Raw genomic sequence first — 19,488 nt, 5'->3', positions numbered from 1 at the left:
ATTCTGATCTGCAACAGTTTGAAATGCTTTCCTTTCATTTGATTCTTTTTTTTTGTTTTTTTTTTGAGACGGAGTCTCGCTCTGTCGCCCAGGCTGGAGTGCAGTGGCGCAATCTCGGCTCACTGCAAGCTCCGCCTCCCAGGTTCACGCCATTCTCCTGCCTCAGTCTCCCGAGTAGCTGGGATTACAGGCGCCCGCCAAGACGCCCGGCTAAGTTTTTGTAATTTTAGTAGAGACGGGATTTCACCATGTTAGCCAGGATGGTCTTGATCTCCTGAACTCATGATCCGCCTGCCTCAGCCTCCCAAAATGTTGGGATTACAGGCGTGAGCCACCGTGCCTGGCCTCATTTGATTCTTAATAGATATATCAAATACCATTAGATCATATATTATTTTAGGAGTAGTTTCTTGCTAATATTTCTGTTTTGCCCATTTTGTTTTTGTTTTATTCTCCATGAGAATTATCCATGATTCTAACCCAATATTTTACTGTTTTGAAATTGCTAAAAGTTTTTGGAGTCACTGTGACTTTTGTAGTCAGAGTGAGCTGAAGGGAACTGAGGGTCTAGATAATCATTTCATAAGCGAACACAGAAAGATAAGCTGGTTTTCATTGATGGTGGAGCAATCAGCAACCAAGAATGTAGGTAGTCCACCTCTGTTCCCTTGATAGTTCTCTGTGTCAGAAATATAGCATGATCTTATGTTCTTACACGTTTTAGAAAAATGTACAGTCATACTTTTAAATAATTTTTAAGATGATAAAATTATCACTTTCCAATTTTGCATATTTCAACTTTAAATTAGCCACAGATTCACTTACTTTTAATACATACATTTGATTTAATATTTAAAATAGTTATTGGCCAGGCGCAGTGGCTCATGATCCTGTAATCCCAGCATTTTGGGAGGCCAAGGTAGGAGGATCACTTGAGCCCAAGAGTTCAAGACCAGCCTCAGCAACTTAGACCCATCTCTACCAAAAAAACCCCAAAAAACCTGGGTGTGGTGGTGAGTGCCTATAGTCCCAGCTTCTTGGGAGGCTGAGGTAGGAGGATTGCTTGAGCCCAGGAGTTTGAGGCTGCAGTGAGCCATGATTGCACCACCGCACTCCAACCTGGATGACAGAGCAAGACTGTGTCTCAAAAAAAAAAAAAGAAGATATATTCTGAATGTGAATAAATATACTAAGATTGTACATATTTTTAACAGCACTCGACTATGACATCAACATTGAGGAGACTGGGTGAAGACATTTTTAAAGGAGTGGTAACTAAAGGAATTCAGGATAGTTCACCACAGCATTCTGTGGAGAATAAACCAAAGACAGCTGCTTTCTTTAAGAGCTCCAATTTGCCATTGAGATTTTTATCAACCTTAATTGTTCTCAAAACAGTCACTCAAGGTAAGCTTTGAAGTGTACTTATGCTTAATTTTGAGAAACAGTAGAGAATATCATATATTAAAGCAATTCTTTTATAATCACATATGTGGTACATTTTCAGAATGAGGTTTTGAGTTGTTTCATAATGGTTACACGTTATAAAAAGCTACTTGTATTTGCTGAATTTCAGAAATTGAAGTCTTTAGTTGAATTGTTGCCTCCTCCCAAGAGGCCTTGACTGTCTTCGGTCATATTCCTATAACAGCTTTTGCCTACATTTGTTTGTATTTGTCACATCAAATTGAAATTGCTAGTTAGTTTATTATTTTCCACTAGCGAATGGGTTGGCAAACTAGTCCATGGGCAAAATCTGGCCTACCACCTGTGTGTTGTAAATGAAGTTTTCTCCCACAACCATGCTCATGTGTTGTATATTGTCTGTGACTCTTTGCCCTACAGTGACAGAGTTGAGTAGCTGGCAGCAGAGACTGTATGGACCCCAAAACCTATAATATTGTCATCTGGCCCTTTACAGAAAATGTTTTTCAGTGCTTGCACTAGCTTGTAAGTTTCCTGAAGAAAAAACTTGTTTATAATGACCCTGCACCTAGCGTAGTGCTTCATATATAATAGTGAATAAGGAAATGGATGAATTAGAAATCCTTCAGAGTTGGCCCTAATTAATACGTGTTTAATATTTAGCTATAACAGGTTATATTATTAAATGTGGTAATTTTTTGTTAAAGTGAGTTATGCCAGTGTAGTCAGGCAACAAATATATCATCTTTTTGTCTTTCCTGTTTCTTAAATTATATGACTCAGATTGTTGTTTTTATTAATGGGCAATGACAGTAATTTAATTTGACTTCTTTCTTTGAACTATGGTTTATTTAGTTTCTCCCGATGGTATGGAATCGGTGAAAAAGTAAAACACCATATAACTGCTTTCTGAATTATTTTGCCTCCTTATGGCTATGGTTCTCAAAATTACAATAGAGTAGGTGGTAAGTGTGTGAAAGGTGACTTACGAGAAGCAGGGATTAGCTCAAAATAAAGCTCACCACAGGCCTGTCTCCGAATCTTAAAAAAGATACACACACACTTACATACGCACAGGTAAATAGATTCTAAATGAGAATTTTAGCTGACAGACCATAGCCACACATTAAAGCATGTATTCACCAAAGATCAAATAAGGTTAGTATCAAGAATTTGAAGCCAATTTAATATAAGGAAAATTATTAATCATTTATCATTTAACTAAAATGTTTGAAATAATATATCAACATACATTAGTATATCATTTAATAACATATAATGTTCATTTCTGATAATATGCTAAAAAGCAAAAATACAATAAGGGATACTTATGTGAAATAGAAGGGAATTAGGGGCTCTCTGTCACCACTTGCGTGCAGCAGTTTTGGACATCTGTAATGAGCCATGAAACAATGAAGTATGAATATTGGGAAGGAGTAGAGAAAACCATTTATTTGTGGAGACTCTATATTAATCGAGGGCTTTCAAAGAAATATAATGGCGCATAAGAATATGGATAAATAATGGATGAATGACTAGGTTGATGAAGATTATTGCTGAAGTTCAATGTCAGAAATAAAGAACTTTTATTCTTCTTGCCTATGAAGATGAAGTGTTTTAAAAATAAGATGTCCCACATGGCTTAGTGTATAATACCAGTTAAAATTCTAATATAGTTTGCGTAAGTTGCGGAAGTGATAGGGAAATTTATGTGGAAAACTTTGCAACAAATGCGATGATTTAAAACAAGTAAAACAGCAACACTGGGGCAGAGGCTTTAGCCGACTTTAAAAGAATCCTAATATGTAATGATACAAAATGAGTAATAATTTATTTAATCAAAATAGGACAATGGGAATAGGAAGTGCAGAAATGAATCAAAATTGGCACTTCATATTATTTATTGAATTAATGACTTTGCTTCCCTGTGCAAGTCATTTTTTTAAGAACATAGAATCATGTCAAATCATATCATGACACAGATGATAGAATTAGTAGACAAGACTTTACTAGAGTTATTATCACTATATTCCTGTGTTCAAGAAGGTAAAGGAAAACATGAGCCTGGTGAGGGGATACTTGGGAGATACGGGATAAAAAGACATCAATCAGATTTCTAGAGATGAAAAACCCAATGCCTGAAATTTAAAAATGCACTGGAGAGAATTAGACATTGCAGACAAAAGACTAATGAACTGGAATATGTAGCAGTAGAAACTGTCCAAAATGAATCACACAGAGAAAAAAAAATCTACAAAAGAGAAAACAGAACATCAGTGAGTTTTGAGGCAAAATCATATATTCTAATATTATGTACTTAGAGTCTGTGAAGAGGGGAGACAAAAACTATTTCAAGACATAATGGCTCCAAATTTTCCAAATATGTTGAAAACTGTAAACATGGAAATCCAAGGAGCATGTCCAACTGAGCTCATGGTCACTCCTATTCCCTTCTCCTTAGCCTCCTCTAGATACCTGTGTGCCACCCCTTTCCTCCACACCCTGGCCACCAGATTTCAGGACTACTGCCTCCTGTGGTGACTCTCCGTGACCTTTTCAGTGGCTTCATCACCGCTCCCTAGACCACAGACAGGCCCTGACACGTCTTCCTGGCTTCACTGTCTAGTTTCCCTTCACACTTGTTATGACCGATTCTTTCTCACAAGGTTCTTGCCTAATAGATGCCCTTTGCTGCAGGCTCCTCAGCCTCATAAGCCTCAAAAATGAAAAAGGAAAAAAAAATCTGACACTAAACACTGTGGAACAAGGAAGAGATACAAGAGTTCTCCCTTTCCTTATAGTCTGGCCGCTCCCAGCCTAGGCCCAAGGGTTTCTTATGAGCCCAAACCTGTGGGGTTCCAGTGTTCATCTACTACCTGGGGCCAAGGTACAAGCTGCTGCCATCAAGAAAGAAGCCTGAATGCTGATGAATCTCAGGGAGAAGAGCACTTTCTAACTGCAGGTCTTCTCTCCAGCAGCTGCAGGCGGGTGGGGTGTGCCTGCACACAAGACTTGGGGCTAGGAGGGTTCAACAGGATGCATGGGCCAGTGAATACAGGTGTAAAAGGGGCCTTTGTCCTGGCCAAATCCCAGCACATGCCAGAACTAGGAAGAAATATCAGAGCCAGATGGTGCTCAGAACCACTGTCGGACACTGTCATGATACAGCTATTTATCCTTTATCATTAAATATAAATATACTGAAAAAAATTATGGGAGAACTAAAAATTTAAACATAAGAAAAACTCTTAAATCATAAGAGTAGACTTACCTAACTCTAGTAAGAAGATGTTTCCTATTTATAAAATAGGAACATCAGTTTCAAATTTGATAAATTTAGTAGAAAATATAAAGTAGGCAAATGTATTGGTAATAGGCAGATGCATTGGATAACACACATTGGTAATAGGTAGATGCACTGAATAATACACATAATATTAGCTGCTTAATCCAGATATATATAGATCTATAAAGATGATACCTGGTTTTATTGAATAGACTGTTCATATAAGAATCAGCATACATAATACTTGGTAAGTTTTTTTTTTTTTTTTTGAGACAGAGTCTCGCCCTGTCACCAGGCTGGAGTGCAATGGCATGATCTTGGCTCACTGCAACCTCCACCTCCCAGGTTCAAGCGATTCTCCTGCCTCAGCCTCTTGAGTAGCTGGGATTACAGGCATGCGCCACCACGCCCGGCTAATTTTTTGTATCTTTAGTAGACACAGGGTTTCACCATGTTGGCCAGGCTGATCTTGAACTCCTGACCTTGCGGTCCACCGGCCTCAGCCTCCCAAAGTGCCGGGATTACAGGCGTGAGCCACTGCGCCCGGCCACTTGGTGAGTTTTGACACCACAGTGCTGTCTAGGGAAAACTGTTTAACTGTGTTTTTTCTCTACTCCCACATGACAATAATCATCCACACAGAAGAAGACTTCTGTGACAAAACGTTTGGAGGTTTTTCCCCACACACCAAACAGCAGACACAAAGCTGCTCCAATTCACTTCTGACACGATCCACCTGGAGATAGTGTCAGATCCCACAAGTTGGGTGCTCAGTCTCCAAGGCTGCCTCATGCCACACCAGTTGCAAGTCTGGCCCTCTGGAACTTCTGACCAACTGGCTTCAAATTGGGGTTTCCACAACCCCCTCTTTGGGTTTAATTTGCTGGAATAGCTCATAGAACTCAGGGAAACACTTAACCAGTTTATTATAAAGGATATTGCAAATGATGTGGATGAAGAGAGAGGGCAAGGTATAGGGGAAGGGGTGTGGAGCCTCTGCGCCCTCTCTGGGGCACCACGCTCCAGGAACCTCCATGTGTCCAGCCATCTGGAAGCTCTCTGAACCCATTTCTCTTGAGTGTTTTGTTTTTTGTTGTTTGTTTGTTTTTGAGACGGAGTTTTGCTCTTGTTGGCCAGGCTGGAGTGCAATGGCGTAATCTCGGCTCACTGCAACCTCTGCCTCCCAGGTTCAAGCAATTCTGCTGCCTCAGCCTCCTGAGTAGCTGGGCTTACGGGTGCCTGCCACCAAGCCCAGCTGATTTTTGTCTTTTTAGTAGAGGCAGGGTTCCACCATGTCGGCGAGGCTGGTGTTGAACTCCTGAACTCAGGTGATCCGCCCACCTCGGCATCCCAAAGTGCTGAGATTACAGGCATGAGCCGCCATGTCCGGCCTTTCTCTTGGGTTTTTATGGAGACTTCCTGACATCACAATTCTGTCCCCCAGGATATAGGGCAGGACTCTCACTGGGGAGGGTCTTAAGACCCACAATCAGAAAGTCCAGGAAAGATTAGAGTCCTGGCTTGGGCCAGGTGAAAGGAGGGCAGGAGAAGGTCAGAGACCTTCCCCTGAGGCCTCACACACCCAACATGATAACAAAAGATTAACGAGAGGAAAACTTACGTATATATCATCACACTACAGATGCTAAGCTCTTTATACCTTATCTCTGAATACTGTTATCCTCATATTAGTGATGAGGTTTACAAAGGTAGATAATTGTGCCAAAGCGATACAATCTGCATTTGACAGAGCCTAATTTAGCCTCTATCAATTGCTGAAGCCTACCTTCTGAAGCCTATTTTATGACTACGTAAGAGCGTACACTTCCTGAGGTAACCAAAGAAATAACAAACACCTGTATAGCACTTACTATGTTATAGGCCGAGCACTTTATATATATTAACTCATTTAATCCTTACAACAGTTCATGGATGTCAATATTATTGTTGTAATTTTACAAATGAGGAAATTGAGGCATAAAAACGTTTAGCTTGCACACTTAATCAGTATGTTATTATGCTCAATCTCTGAAATAAAATTTAACTGTAAGATAAAACTCTTCTTTATGGAAAGAAAGGAACACTTGTACACTGTTGGTGGGAGTGTAAATTCAGCCATTGTGGAAGACAGTGTGGGAATTCCTTAAAGACCTAAAGACGAATGCCATTCAACCCAGCAATCCCATTACTGGGTATATACCCAAAGGAGTAGAAATTGTTCTATTATAGGGACACATGCATGCGTTATGTTCATTGCAGCACTATTCACAATAGCAAAGTCATGGAATCAACCCAAATGCCCGTCAAAGATAACCTGGATAAAGCAAATGTGGTATGTATACACATGGAATACTATGCAGCCATCAAAAAGAATGAGATCATGTCCTTTGCAGGGACGTGGATGGAGCTGGAGGCCATTATCCTTAGCAGACTAATGCAGGAACAGAAAATCAAATAACACATGTTCTCATTTATAAGTGGGAGCTAAATGATGAGAACACATGGATACATAAGAGGGGAACAGCACACACTGGGGCCTATAAGAGTGTGGGAGGAGGGACAGGATCAGGAAAAATAACTAATGGGTACTAGGCTTAATACCTGGGTGATGAAATAATCTGTACAACAAACCCCCATGACACAAGTTTACCTATGTAACAAACCTGCACATGTACCCTTGAACTAAAAAAAAAAAAAAGATATAACGTAACCATTACAGAAGTAAAATGATCAAATACAGTGTGTCACTGATAGGATATAGGCACAATTTTGTTTGTATCGAAGTTAATATTTTTGAAGTGCACTTTGCTCACAAACATCACCAAAATACATCATAACTTTTCATGAGATCTATTGCAAGAAATAATTGCAAAGGTAAAAATGTTCAAAGGTGTTAATATGCTGTTTGTAATAATGAGAAAAGATAAATAGCTGGTAGACCCACAATCGGAATAGTGAAGAAAATGAACATCAGCCAAGTTCTTGGACTTTGCTGGCATTGTTTTAGTCATTATACTTGATTGTTTCAAATTTATTCCCTGCAATAACTATGACGTAGGTGGTGATGTCATTTTTACGGAAGAGCAAACAGGGTCAGTCTAATATAATTGACCCAGATTTTCTAGAAATATTGGGCCCTTAACCATAGCATCATGAGCATGGTGCAATATTATATGTCATTAACAATGATAAGTATGGAGATATAGAAATCTATGCATATTTTAATTAATATAACCTTCAATATATTTGTACCACTGTAATCTAGAAATTGTTAAAAGAAGTTGTAGGAATTTTATCTGATAGAATTATTTGGTTTTCTGGTAGCTTTCTTCTTTTTTTTTTTTTTTTTGAAAGATGAGGTCTCACTCTGTCACTCAGGCTGTAATGCAGTGGTGCAATCATAGCTCACCACAACCTTGAACTCCTGGGCTCAAGCAGTCCTCTTGCCTCAGGCTTCCAAGTAACTGGGACTACAGGTGTGCACTACGATGCCCAACTAATTTTTTATTTTTTGTAGAGATGAGCTCTTGCCGTGTTGCCCAAGCTGGTCTCAAACTCCTGGGCTGAAGTTATATTCCCACCTTGGCCCCTCAAAGCAGTGGAGTTACAGGCACGAGCCATCAACAGCCAACTGTCTTCTATTTGCATATAAAATTTGCATATAAAATAATTTTGCATATAAAAATGATTTTGCATATAAAATAATTGCATATAAAATATGCAATATGTTTTATATATATATAAATATATATTTAAATTGTGTACATTAGGACTAGGACATTTGTCCTGTTCTACTTGGCACTTGGCTCTTAAAGCAGATTTATGTATTTTTAAATTGTGAACTTATACTTTAGGTCTAGAGAAATGTAGGGAATTGTTGCTGTTCTCAGTTAATAGGAAGGTTTGATTTGGTAGGAAGCCAGTATAATGTAGTAGTTCCTTCAACTCTATAGTCAGACAACTAAGGTTTGAATCTTAACTTCACTACCAGCTGTGTGATATTTGGAAGGTCTTTTTTGTTTGTTTTACTATTTCCACTACAATTATTTTTTAATGAGAGAATTGATGTAAAGGTTTAGCAAGTCTGGCATAAAGTCTTAAACTAGCTACTATTGTTATCAGTAGACATTATTACTTATTATAAAACTTTTAAGAGTTGGTTTTACTTGAGACCAGAATTGAGGTCTGTTAGACTACATTAGTTGTCTGTCTATTCCTGCCTAATTAACTGCCAGACACTTAGTGACTTAGCTCAACCACCATTTTATTCACCAGCTCACAGTTCTTTGGGTTGGTAATTTGGGCTCAGCTCAGCTGGATATTTGGCTGGGCTGGGCTAGGTTCTGCTGTTCTTTGTTGGCCTCTCTCCAGGGGCTGGTTTATAGGTGAAGAGTATCTAGCTGAGCCTCAGGCTCCTAATTCACACAGCATCATTTCTGCTACATTTTATTGGTTAAGTCACGAGGTTAGCCCAGATTCAAAGGGTGCGCAGTAGAGTTCACCTTTTGATGGGAGTTTCTGCAAAAGACTTTCTAATCATTTTAAAATTTGCCATATAAACAAAATAATGGAAAACCCTATTTCATACTGATTAAGATCAATAGTTTGAAGTTTGACTTTTGTTAGGGAGTAAAAAGGTTACATTTGATTGCCAGGACACTGTTAAAAGACTCAATAATACAACATTTATAAAAAGAAATCAACTTTGATATAATTGATAACTAAAATTTTAAAAATACTTTTTAGAAAATCTGAAATACTCAATAAATTAAAATGAAGACAGAATTAAAATGAGGACATAATTTTGATTTATCCCTAAAAGATAAGGTCACTTGTGACAAAGTAACCAAATACAGTTTTTCTAATCCTGAAGGGCAATTTCTTAAAGTTTGCACACTTAATGCCATATAGCAGTGAGCCCATTTTTAAACACTGTAATAGTATTTAACCTGTTTAATCTTGTCAGATTATATACTAAGAATAATTTGTGTCAAATACAGTAGGTGGCACTGTGATAAAACTTTCGTTCCTCTAAAGAGTTGCGTTCAGGCTTCATCTGTGTATACTCTTCTACCTGTGGTGTTGCTAAAAGAAAAAAAGGATGTTTCTAAGTAAGGCAAGTCTGAACAGAATGTAGCAACTTTGTTTAACTTAATACTCATTTATTTACAATTTTTTTTAAACAAAATTAAGTACAGTACTGTTAGTGTTCCTTGAACTAAATTCTTTTTTTTTTTTTTTTTTTGAGACTGAGTCTGGCTCTGTCGCCCAGGCTGGAGTGCAGTGGCCGGATCTCAGCTCACTGCAAGCTCCGCCTCCCGGGTTTACGCCATTCTCCTGCCTCAGCCTCCCGAGTAGCTGGGACCACAGGCGCCCGCCACTTCGCCCGGCTAGTTTTTTGTATTTTTTAGTAGAGACGGGGTTTCACCGTGTTAGCCAGGATGGTCTCGATCTCCTGACCTCGTGATCCACCCGTCTCGGCCTCCCAAAGTGCTGGGATTACAGGCTTGAGCCACCGCGCCCGGCCGAACTAAATTCTACCAACGGTAAAAATGGAGTTCAGTATAATTGATCCAGAGGCACAGATCTTAATTTCTCAAAATAGTTTCATATGTATTCTCACTTCACATAAGTTACTCTAAACTTCTCATTCTTAATAACCAGGGTTTTAAATTATTTATTATGTAAGCTGAAACAGCAAAAAAGAAATGCAACATGAAGCTACACAAGAGTACATTTTAATATGGTGATTCTGTTGTACTTTCAGTATTTCATGGTGCTCTTGAGTCTTCTCCTTTAAACAGAAATCTCAGTGTAAAAATTTTTACTTGGATAGCATGAACAGTTTTTTATTCCTCTGAATAGCATTTTGAAAGGTGTGTTTTAGAAAACTTGATTATTATACATTAAAAGCACAAGGTAAGACTGTTGTAAGCGTAGGGACTTGGGTTGTGTAGTGTACTGAAGTGTAATGATGCAACTATCTTACTACTACATTTGCATTGATTCTGGTTAAATTAGTGCTTCCCAGTCCTGGCATTGCAGGTTTCTCAGTCATCTGTGGGACATCTTTAAGAAGGTTTCAGGGATTCTGATTCAGGATTCATCACAGCGCTGGCCTGGTTAAAATCTTGCTGCCATTTTTAATGGCAGATGTGTCATGAAAAGTGACACACCAGAGCGTATTTCATCTTCTTGAAATTATCTTTGGTCTTTTGTTTCAGCTTTACTAGGAGACAGAAATCCTTATTTAAAATTCATTTAGCGTGTTTGTATAAATTACATTTTGAAGTAGCTAAACATTTAGGAAGCAGCAACAAAAAACATAGTCTTAGAAAGCTTTTATAGAGATAGAAATACTAAGTTTTTGGAAGCATTTAGTAGTTATCAAATATGGAAAATAAACATGTGTGATACTAATAAGCATTGTTTTTCTTCCTTAGTATTAAAAAATGCGGCTTAGTTGTTATTTTGGTGTTAAAACATGAAAATTCTAAATGAAATTTACCCTGTCATAATGTCTCCTCTCTCCTTCCCCCTTCGAGCTCTGACAAATTAGTTAGAATCTAAATTTAGACTGTGATCTCTTATTTGATTTTTGTTTCTCAAAACTTAAAAAAGTTAAAGTAACGACATTGCTTTTTTACCTTCTGTTTCTGATTGCCACCTAAACTAGCAAAACTGCAGTTGATTGTACATAACTATTTTCCAGCTGATTACCTGGCTCAGGCATTCGATTCTCTTTGTTTGGACTTGAAGACAGAAGAAGGAAAAACCTTGTTTTTGGAGTATCAAGCTGTTCCAGTAATATTAAGCCATCTAAGAATATCCAGTAAAGGACTGCTGTCTAATGTTATTGACAGTTTGCTCCAGATGACGGTGGAATCTAGTAAGTTTTTAAGTTCTGTGTGTGTAAAGAAAGCAGGATGATTTTTCTGTCTTCATCTTGTCTGCATGTATAACTCCACATATCAGATACTATTGCTTTTTTTCTTTTGAGACAGAGTCTCGCTTTGTCACCACGTTGGAGTGCAGTGGCACAATCTCAGCTCACTGCAACCTCCAACTCCCTGGTTCAAGCAATTCTCCTGCCTCAGCCTCCTGAGTAGCTGGAATTGCAGGCACACGCCACCACGCCCAGCTAATTTTTGTATTTTTAGTAGAAATGGGGTTTCACCATGTTGGCCAGGATGGTCTCTATCTTCTGACCTCGGAATCCGCCAGCCTCGGCCTCCCAAAGTGCCAGGATTACAGGCATGAGCCACCACGCCCAGACTATTGCATTTTTAAATGCTTAAGAATATTTTTGATGCTATTTAATTGAGTCATTAATAATATCACTAAAAAATTAGGTAAGTTCTCCAGGGACTCCCCAGCTAAACACAAGTAGAACTGAGACTTAAAGCCAGATCTCTGACTCTAGACATAAGGCTTATTCTGCCGAAGCACTGTAACTAGGTTTTCCAGGTTTATTTTCTTCTTCTGTCCCAAAATGTCCTATATTGTCTGATATGTTTTATCAACGTTTTTAGCTATTTGTAACTGTTAAAATATTGGACTTATAGTTGATGACTAGCTACCTAGATTAGTAATTGTGGAGTTTTGTATTTCAGTTTACTAATGTAAGGAGTAGAATGAAAAGTGAAAAGTTAGTGAACTGAGGGATCCAGTATTACTTCAGTGCCTAGATTCCCAACTTGTTTCACAGGGATTTTTCTTTTAATGAGAAAAACAAAAATCATACCAGATGCAAATGTCTGTTCATTAGAAACAAATCTTTCTGAATATGACAGAGATGACATCTTTCTCATTGTCAAAGGAAAACAAAATATAATTTTATGAAATAGTTGACCTGCTTGGGTGAAATGACAATTGTGGTACTGCAAATGCAAATTTGAAAAAATTCTATTAGATGAGATAGTCAACAGTCATTCACATTAGTTTACCATTGTTCAGGTTACTCTCAAATTCAGCCGGGTGCAGTGGCTTATGCCTGTAATCTTAGCACTTTGGGAGGCCAAGGCGGGCAGATCACTGGAGGTCAGGAGTTCAAGGCCAGCCTGGCCAACATGGTGAAATCCTGTCTCTACTAAAAATACAAAAATTAGCCAGGCATGGTGGTGTGCGCCTGTATACAATGCCAGCTACTCAGGACACTGAGGCAGAAGAATTGCTTGAACCCAGGAGGTGGTGGTTGCAGTGAGCCAAGATTGTGCCACAGTACGCCAGCCTGGGTGACAGAGCAAGTCTCTGTCCCAAAAAAAAAAAAAAAAAAAAAGCAACGCTGTGCCCTTCTTGTTCAAATTAATAAGCAGTATCTAATGGTGATCACTACTAAAGCCATATTGTTTTTCAGTGATGAGAAAAATTTGGAAGTTTGGAAATGGGTGAATCTTTGATGATGTCTGTCTGAAGAGCATTTACTTGCTTGAATTTTACTGTAAATTCAGTGCCTGTTGGTCAGCTAGTACAATTTATTAGAGGGATGAAAGATCGATCAAAGTGTAGCAAATACTTCTTTAGCTGTTGGTTTTTCATTTTTCTAGGTTTGAGATTGGAAACCCCTTTTACCATGTATTTAATTTTCTCATGCTATTGTTTTTTTTTTTTTTAATTTTAGATTTAGCGAGTACATGTGCAGGTGTGTTACATGGATTTATTGTGTGATGCTAACTGAGGTTTGGGCTTCAGTTGAACTCTTCACTTAGGATAATGGCATCCAGCTGCATCCATGTTGCTGCAAAGAACATTATTTCATTCTTTTTTCATGGTTGCATGGTATTCCATGGTGTATATATACCACATTTTCTTTATCTGATCCACCATTGATGGGCATCTAGGTTGATTACACATCTTTGCTATTTTGAATACAGCTGCTGCAATACGCATGTGAGTGCAGGTATCTTTTTGGTAGAACAATTTCATTTCCTTTGGGTATATACCCAGTAGTAGGATTGCTGAATCGAATGGCAGTTCTATTTGACTTTTTAGTAATAGCCGTTCTGACTGGTGTGAGATGGCATCTCACTGTGGTTTTGGTTTGCATTTCTCTGATGATTAGTGATGTTGAGCATTTTTTAATATACTTATTGGCCACTTGTATGTCTTCTTTTGAGAAGTATTTTTTCGTGTCCTTTGCCCACTTTTTAAGGGGGTTGCTTTTTCTTGTTGATTTGTTTGAGCTCCTTGTAGATTCTGGATATTAGTCCTTTGCTGGATGCAGAGTTTGCAAATATTTTCTCCCATTCTGTAGGTTGTCTGTTTACTCTGTTGATAGTTTCTTTTGCTGCGCAGAAGCTCTTCATTTTAATTAAGTCCCAATTGTCAATTTTTATTTTTATTGCATTTGCTTTTGAGGACTTTATCTTAAATTTTTCGCCTAGGCCAATGTCTAGAAGAGTATTTCCTAGATTTTCTTCTAGGATTTTTATAATTTGACATCTTTCATTTAAGTCTTTGTTCCATCTTGGGTTAATTTTTGTATATTGTGATTTTCTTTGTTGAAAATCAGTTGGTTGTAGGTATGTGACTTTGTTTCTGGTTTCTCTATTCTGTTCCATTGGTCTATGTGTCGCTTTATATACCAGTACCGTGGTGTTCGGTTACTATAGCCTTGTAGTATAGTTTGAAGTCAGATAACATGATGCTTCCAGCTGTGTTCTTTTTGCTTAAGATTGTTTTGGCTATTTGGGCTCTTTCTTGGTTCCATATGAATCTTCAAATTTTTTTTTCTAATTCTGTGAAGAATTATATTGGTAATTTGATAGGAATTGTGTTGAATCCATAGATTGCTTTAGGCAATATAACCATTTAAATGATCTTAATTCTTCCAGTCCATGAGCATGGAATGTTTTTCCATCTGTCTATGTCATCTGTGATTTCCTTTAGTAGTGTTTTATAGTTCTCCTTGTAGAGCTATTTCACCTTCCTGGTTAGGTGTATTCCTAAGCATCTTGTGTGTGTGTGGCTGTTGTAAATGGGATTGCACTCTTGATTTGGTTTTCAGCTTGAATGTTATTGGTGTATAGAAATGCTTCTGATTTTTTTTTTCTTAAATATGTTGTTTTGATGTAAGCTACTGATTTTGTACACTGAATTTTTTCCTTCAAACTTCACTGAAGTCGGCCGGGCGCGGTGGCTCAAGCCTGTAATCCCAGCACTTTGGGAGGCCGAGACGGGCGGATCACGAGGTCAGGAGATCGAGACCATCCTGGCTAACACGGTGAAACCCCGTCTCTACTAAAAATACAAAAAACTAGCCAGGCGAGGTGGCGGGCGCCTGTAGTCCCAGCTACTCGGGAGGCTCAGGCAGGAGAATGGCGTAAACCCAGGAGGCGGAGCTTGCAGTGAGCTGAGATCTGGCCACTGCACTCCAGCCTGAGCGACAGAGCGAGACTCCGCCTCAAAAAAAAAAAAAAATAATAATAATAATAAATTAAAAAAAAACAAAAAAACAAACTTCACTGAAGTCATGTTTCAGGTCTGGGAGTCTTTTGGCAGGATCTTTAGGGTTTTCTAGATATAGAATCCTGTTGTCAGTGAACAGAGATAACTTGTCTTCCTCTTTGGATGCCTTTTCTTTCTTTCTCTTGGCTGATTGCTCTTGCTAGGACTTTAGTATTTTGTTTTGGGAGTCGTGAAATGGACATACCTGTTTTGCTCCAAATTTTAGGGGAAACCCTTTTAACTTTTCCCCATTAAATATGATATTGACTGTAGTTTAGTCATCGATGACTCTTATTGTTTCGATGCCTAGTTTGTTGAGGGTTTTCTTTTTGTCCTAAAGAGATCTTGGATTTTATCCAACGTTTTTTCTGCATCTATTGATAAGATCATATGGTTTTTGTTTTTAATTCTCCTTTTACATTTACTGATTTACGTATATTGAATCATCGTTGCATCTGAGGAATAAAGTCCACTTGATCGTGGTGGATTACCTTTTTGATGTGCTAGTAGGTTCTGTTTGCCAGTATTTTGTTGAGGATTTTTGCTTCTGTGTTGATCAGGGATACTGGCCTATAGTTTTCTACTTTTGTTGTGTCTGTGCCAGATTTTGGCATCAGGATGATACTGGGTTTTGGAATGAGTTAGGGAGGAGTCCCTCCTCCTCGATATATTGGAAATAGTTTCAGTAGAATTGGTATCAGCTCTTACTTTGTTCATCTGGTAGAATTTAGCTGTGAATCCATCTGGTCCAGGACCTTTTTTTTTTTTTTTGGTTGGTAAGGTAAGGGTTTTATTACTGATTCAATTTTGGAGCTCGATACTAGTCTGTTCAGGGTTTCCATTTCTTCCTGATTCTATCTTGGGAGGTTGTATATTTCTGGGTAATTATCCATTTCCTCTAGATTTTCTAGTTTACGTGCATAGAGATGTTAATAGCAGTCTCCGAGGATTTTTTAAAAATTTATTTCTGTGGGATTAGTGGTAATGTCACCTTTGTCATTTCTGGTTGTGCTTCTTTGGATCGTCTCTTTTTCTTTGTTAATCTAGCTAGTGGTTTATTGATCTTGTTTATCCTTTCAAAAAACCACTTTTTCATTTCGTCGATCCTTGTATAGTTCTTTTAGTCTCAACTTCATTTACTTCTGCTCTGTTTTTATTATTTCTTCAGCTAGCTTTGGATTTAATTTGTTCTTGTTTTTCTAGTTCCTGTAGGTGTGACATTAGGTTGTTAATTTGAGATTTTTCTTTTTTATGTAGACATTTAGCACTATAAACTTTCTTCCTTTTTTTTTTTTTTTTTTTTTTTTTGAGACAGAGTCTTGCTCTGTCACACAGGCTGGAGTGCAGTGGCACGATCTCGGCTCACTGCATCCTCCCCCTCCTCGGTTCAAGCTATTCTTCTGCCTCAGCCTCCTGAGTAGCTGGGACTGCCTCAGCCTCCTGAGTAGCTGGGACTGAGTAGGTGAGGCGCACACTGCCACACCCAGCTAATTTTCATATTTTTAGTAGAGTTGGGGTTTCACCATATTGGCCAGGCTGGTCTCAAACTCCTGACCTCCAGTGATCTGCCCACCTCAGTAAAGTGCTGGGATTACAGGCGTGAGCCACCGCGCCTGGCCTAAACTTTCTTCTTCACACTGTTTTTACTGCATCCGAGAGGTCTTAGTATGTTATATCTTGATTTTCATTGTTTCAAAGAATTTTTTTATTTCTGCCTTAATTTTGTTGTTTACCCAAAAGTCATCCGGGAGTAAGTTCTTCAGTTTTTATGTGTTTGCATGTTTTTGAGAGTTCCTCTTTGTATTGATTTCTATTTTTATTCCACTATGGCCCAAGAGGATTCTTGGTATGATTTCAGTTTTGTTTGTTTGTTTGTTTTTGATTTGTTGAGACTTTACTGAGCATGTGGTCAATCGTAGAGTATGTTTCACATGCAGATGAGAAGAATATATATTCTGTGGTTGTGAGAATGACCCATGCCACTTAAAAAAAGGAAAAAGTTGCTGCAAAAGAAATCTCGATGGAATTTGTTTGCAAATGGGTTATCTTATCTTACTAAATGGCATTGCTGACCAGCCTTGTGAGGTGCCATGTTTCAAAGCATTGTGTTTACAGTGCTCTAGGGAGCGTAGAGCTTCCTCAGGAGTCTTCACAGGCTGGGAGGTGGTGTCAGTGGGCCTTACTCCAAGTGCCTGTGACTGGTTCCCATTGCATATGATGGGGGATTTTGGATTTTCAGATTAGGGATGCTCAACCTGTATAATGTGGTGATTACAGTTAATAACAGGTATATTACATACTTGAAAATTGCTAACAGAGTACATTTTAAATGTTACCACCACAACAAAGCAAATATGTGAGGTAATGGATATGTTATTTAGCCTGATTTAGCCATTCCGCAATGTCTACATACTACATGATATTGAAATATATTGTACATGGTAAAGATATATAATTTTCATTTAATTAAAAAACCAACAAATATCCCAGAAAAATATATCTTTGCTATCAAAAGATACATAACTATTTTGTATCTTTTTTCTACAGACGGTTTTCTTGATGTTGGCCACTTTTTCTTTTTTTTTACATGGTTAGATAGTAGTGCATATACAGTTGCATATTTGCAAGTAGGCTATGTTTATCTGCTTAAAATGCAAGAAAATCCTAGGAAATATTACAAGGACATACTTGAGTTGTTCTGTTTAAATTCTTTGTGTCAATTTGGGTAAAAATTAATAAAGATAACAAAGAATCATCAAAAACTTTTTACTATAGTCCAGGCATTAAACTTGTTCTGCAAATCTAGAACTTACTTCTGAACATATCCATATTGTTTAGTTGCAATATTAGGTTGTTAATTTGAGATCTTTCTATCTGATGCAGGTACTATTTTTCATTGACAAGTTTGTCTTGATATGAACAACATAACTTCTTCCCTTTTTGCTGTTTTAAATTTATTCAATCATTCTATTATGTTTTTTATTATTTAGGAGATTAAAGGAAGGATAATTTTAGTGAAATTATAGATGCAATGTTTCTAACAAAGCACCAACCTAATCCTACATACATATAATCTGTTTCCTCAGTTACAAGCTTTCACATGGAAAAATTCCCTTTAGGAAATACAATGGGAAGGTTTATTTTTAATAACTGAATAATATACAGCTGTAGCAAAGGCTGTGCTGTACTTTAGATGTGTAGTGTTTTCAAGAAACATTAGAGAAGCCAGGGTAGCTGAAGCAGAGGTAGTGAGGGCAGAGAAGTAGAAGAATCAGGAAACAAGCTGGGTTGCTCATTGGGAAGAGCTTTGTTGGGCATCATCAAGACTTGGGGATTTTTAGGTAGTAAAACTCTAGATCTTTTTCTTTCTATTCTGGTTTGTTGACTTTAATTAAGTGAGGAGCTTTTTAATATATTTCCACATAACCTTTGTTTTTAATTATTGCTTAATATTTCATTATGTTTACCATCGTTTATTATTTATTAAGGCAATTGAGTTTTATGAAATTGGATAAGAAAATTGATTCATTGGCATTCTTTCCCAGCACAAAAGAGCTTTGAAGTTGTTCTTGGTCAGCCACTTCAGGGATACGTGGCACAGGGACCTAATGAACTAACAGTTCCTTCTGTAACTTCTGAAGTCTCCTTAAGAGTCAATTAATGAGCGCTTGTAGCCATATATTTGCTACTGGCCTCTGAATGCTGCCAGATTTACAGCTCTATTAAAAGTTACATAATCACTTTAATGATAGTTTGCATCCCCTTGTTTGACACTGTTAACAGAATCTGTTTCTAAGATAAAAGGCTGGTCTTTCTCGTGTGTAACACTAGGTAACAGACGATGCATTATGCTAGTGTGTAACACTAGTGAGCCCTTTTTGGTCAACTTTTAAGTTTGTGTTATATAGCATATTTTGAAGAAACCCATTCTAATATTTTGTGGAAAAAAAACAAAACATTGCATATGATGGGGGATAAAATCTAACCCACCAATTAGTGTAGTAGAAAAAGCTAAGAAAGCGAATAATTAAATATCTGGATGATGAACACACTATTTTTATTTATTTTTTTTAAAAAAATATTAAAGTTCTCCAGCTATTTAACTTAGGGAATTATTTTTAACAAAATTGTGTTTATTGTTTAAAAGGTAACACATTCAAGGCCAGGTGTGGTGGCCTATGCCTGTAATCCCAGCACTTTGGGAGGCTTAGGAGGGAGGACTGCTTGATCCCAGGAGTTTGAGACCAGCCTGGGCAGCATAGTAAGGCCCATCTCTACAAAAAAATTAAAAAATTGGCCAGACATGGTGGCTCATGCCTGTAATCCCAGCA

At 37.8% G+C, this 19,488-nt stretch overlaps 1 protein-coding gene across 11 annotated transcripts in view; it reads left to right on the top strand.

The window, feature by feature from the left end:
* CCDC138 (coiled-coil domain containing 138) overlaps nucleotides 1-19,488 on the top strand; it is a 92,625-nt gene that overhangs the window by 56,329 nt on the left and 16,808 nt on the right. For 8 of the 11 annotated variants that reach the window (XR_003115260.1, XM_025353837.1, XM_025353833.1 and 5 more), the window contains 2 exons: nucleotides 1,215-1,407; nucleotides 11,424-11,600. The exons of 2 other annotated variants lie outside the window; for them this stretch is intronic. Coding sequence is in view for 8 of the 9 variants with exons in the window: in XM_025353837.1 (XP_025209622.1) it covers nucleotides 1,215-1,407; nucleotides 11,424-11,600 (370 nt within the window). In the remaining variant the exon portion in view is untranslated. The remainder of the gene's footprint in view (nucleotides 1-1,214; nucleotides 1,408-11,423; nucleotides 11,601-19,488) is intronic. One more of the 11 variants, XM_025353832.1, reaches the window with a different exon arrangement.

The sequence above is a fragment of the Theropithecus gelada genome, chromosome 13 (genome assembly GCF_003255815.1).
Source record: "Theropithecus gelada isolate Dixy chromosome 13, Tgel_1.0, whole genome shotgun sequence".
NCBI classification, from domain to species: Eukaryota; Metazoa; Chordata; class Mammalia; order Primates; family Cercopithecidae; genus Theropithecus; species Theropithecus gelada.
This window is presented reverse-complemented; position numbering and strand designations above follow the sequence as displayed.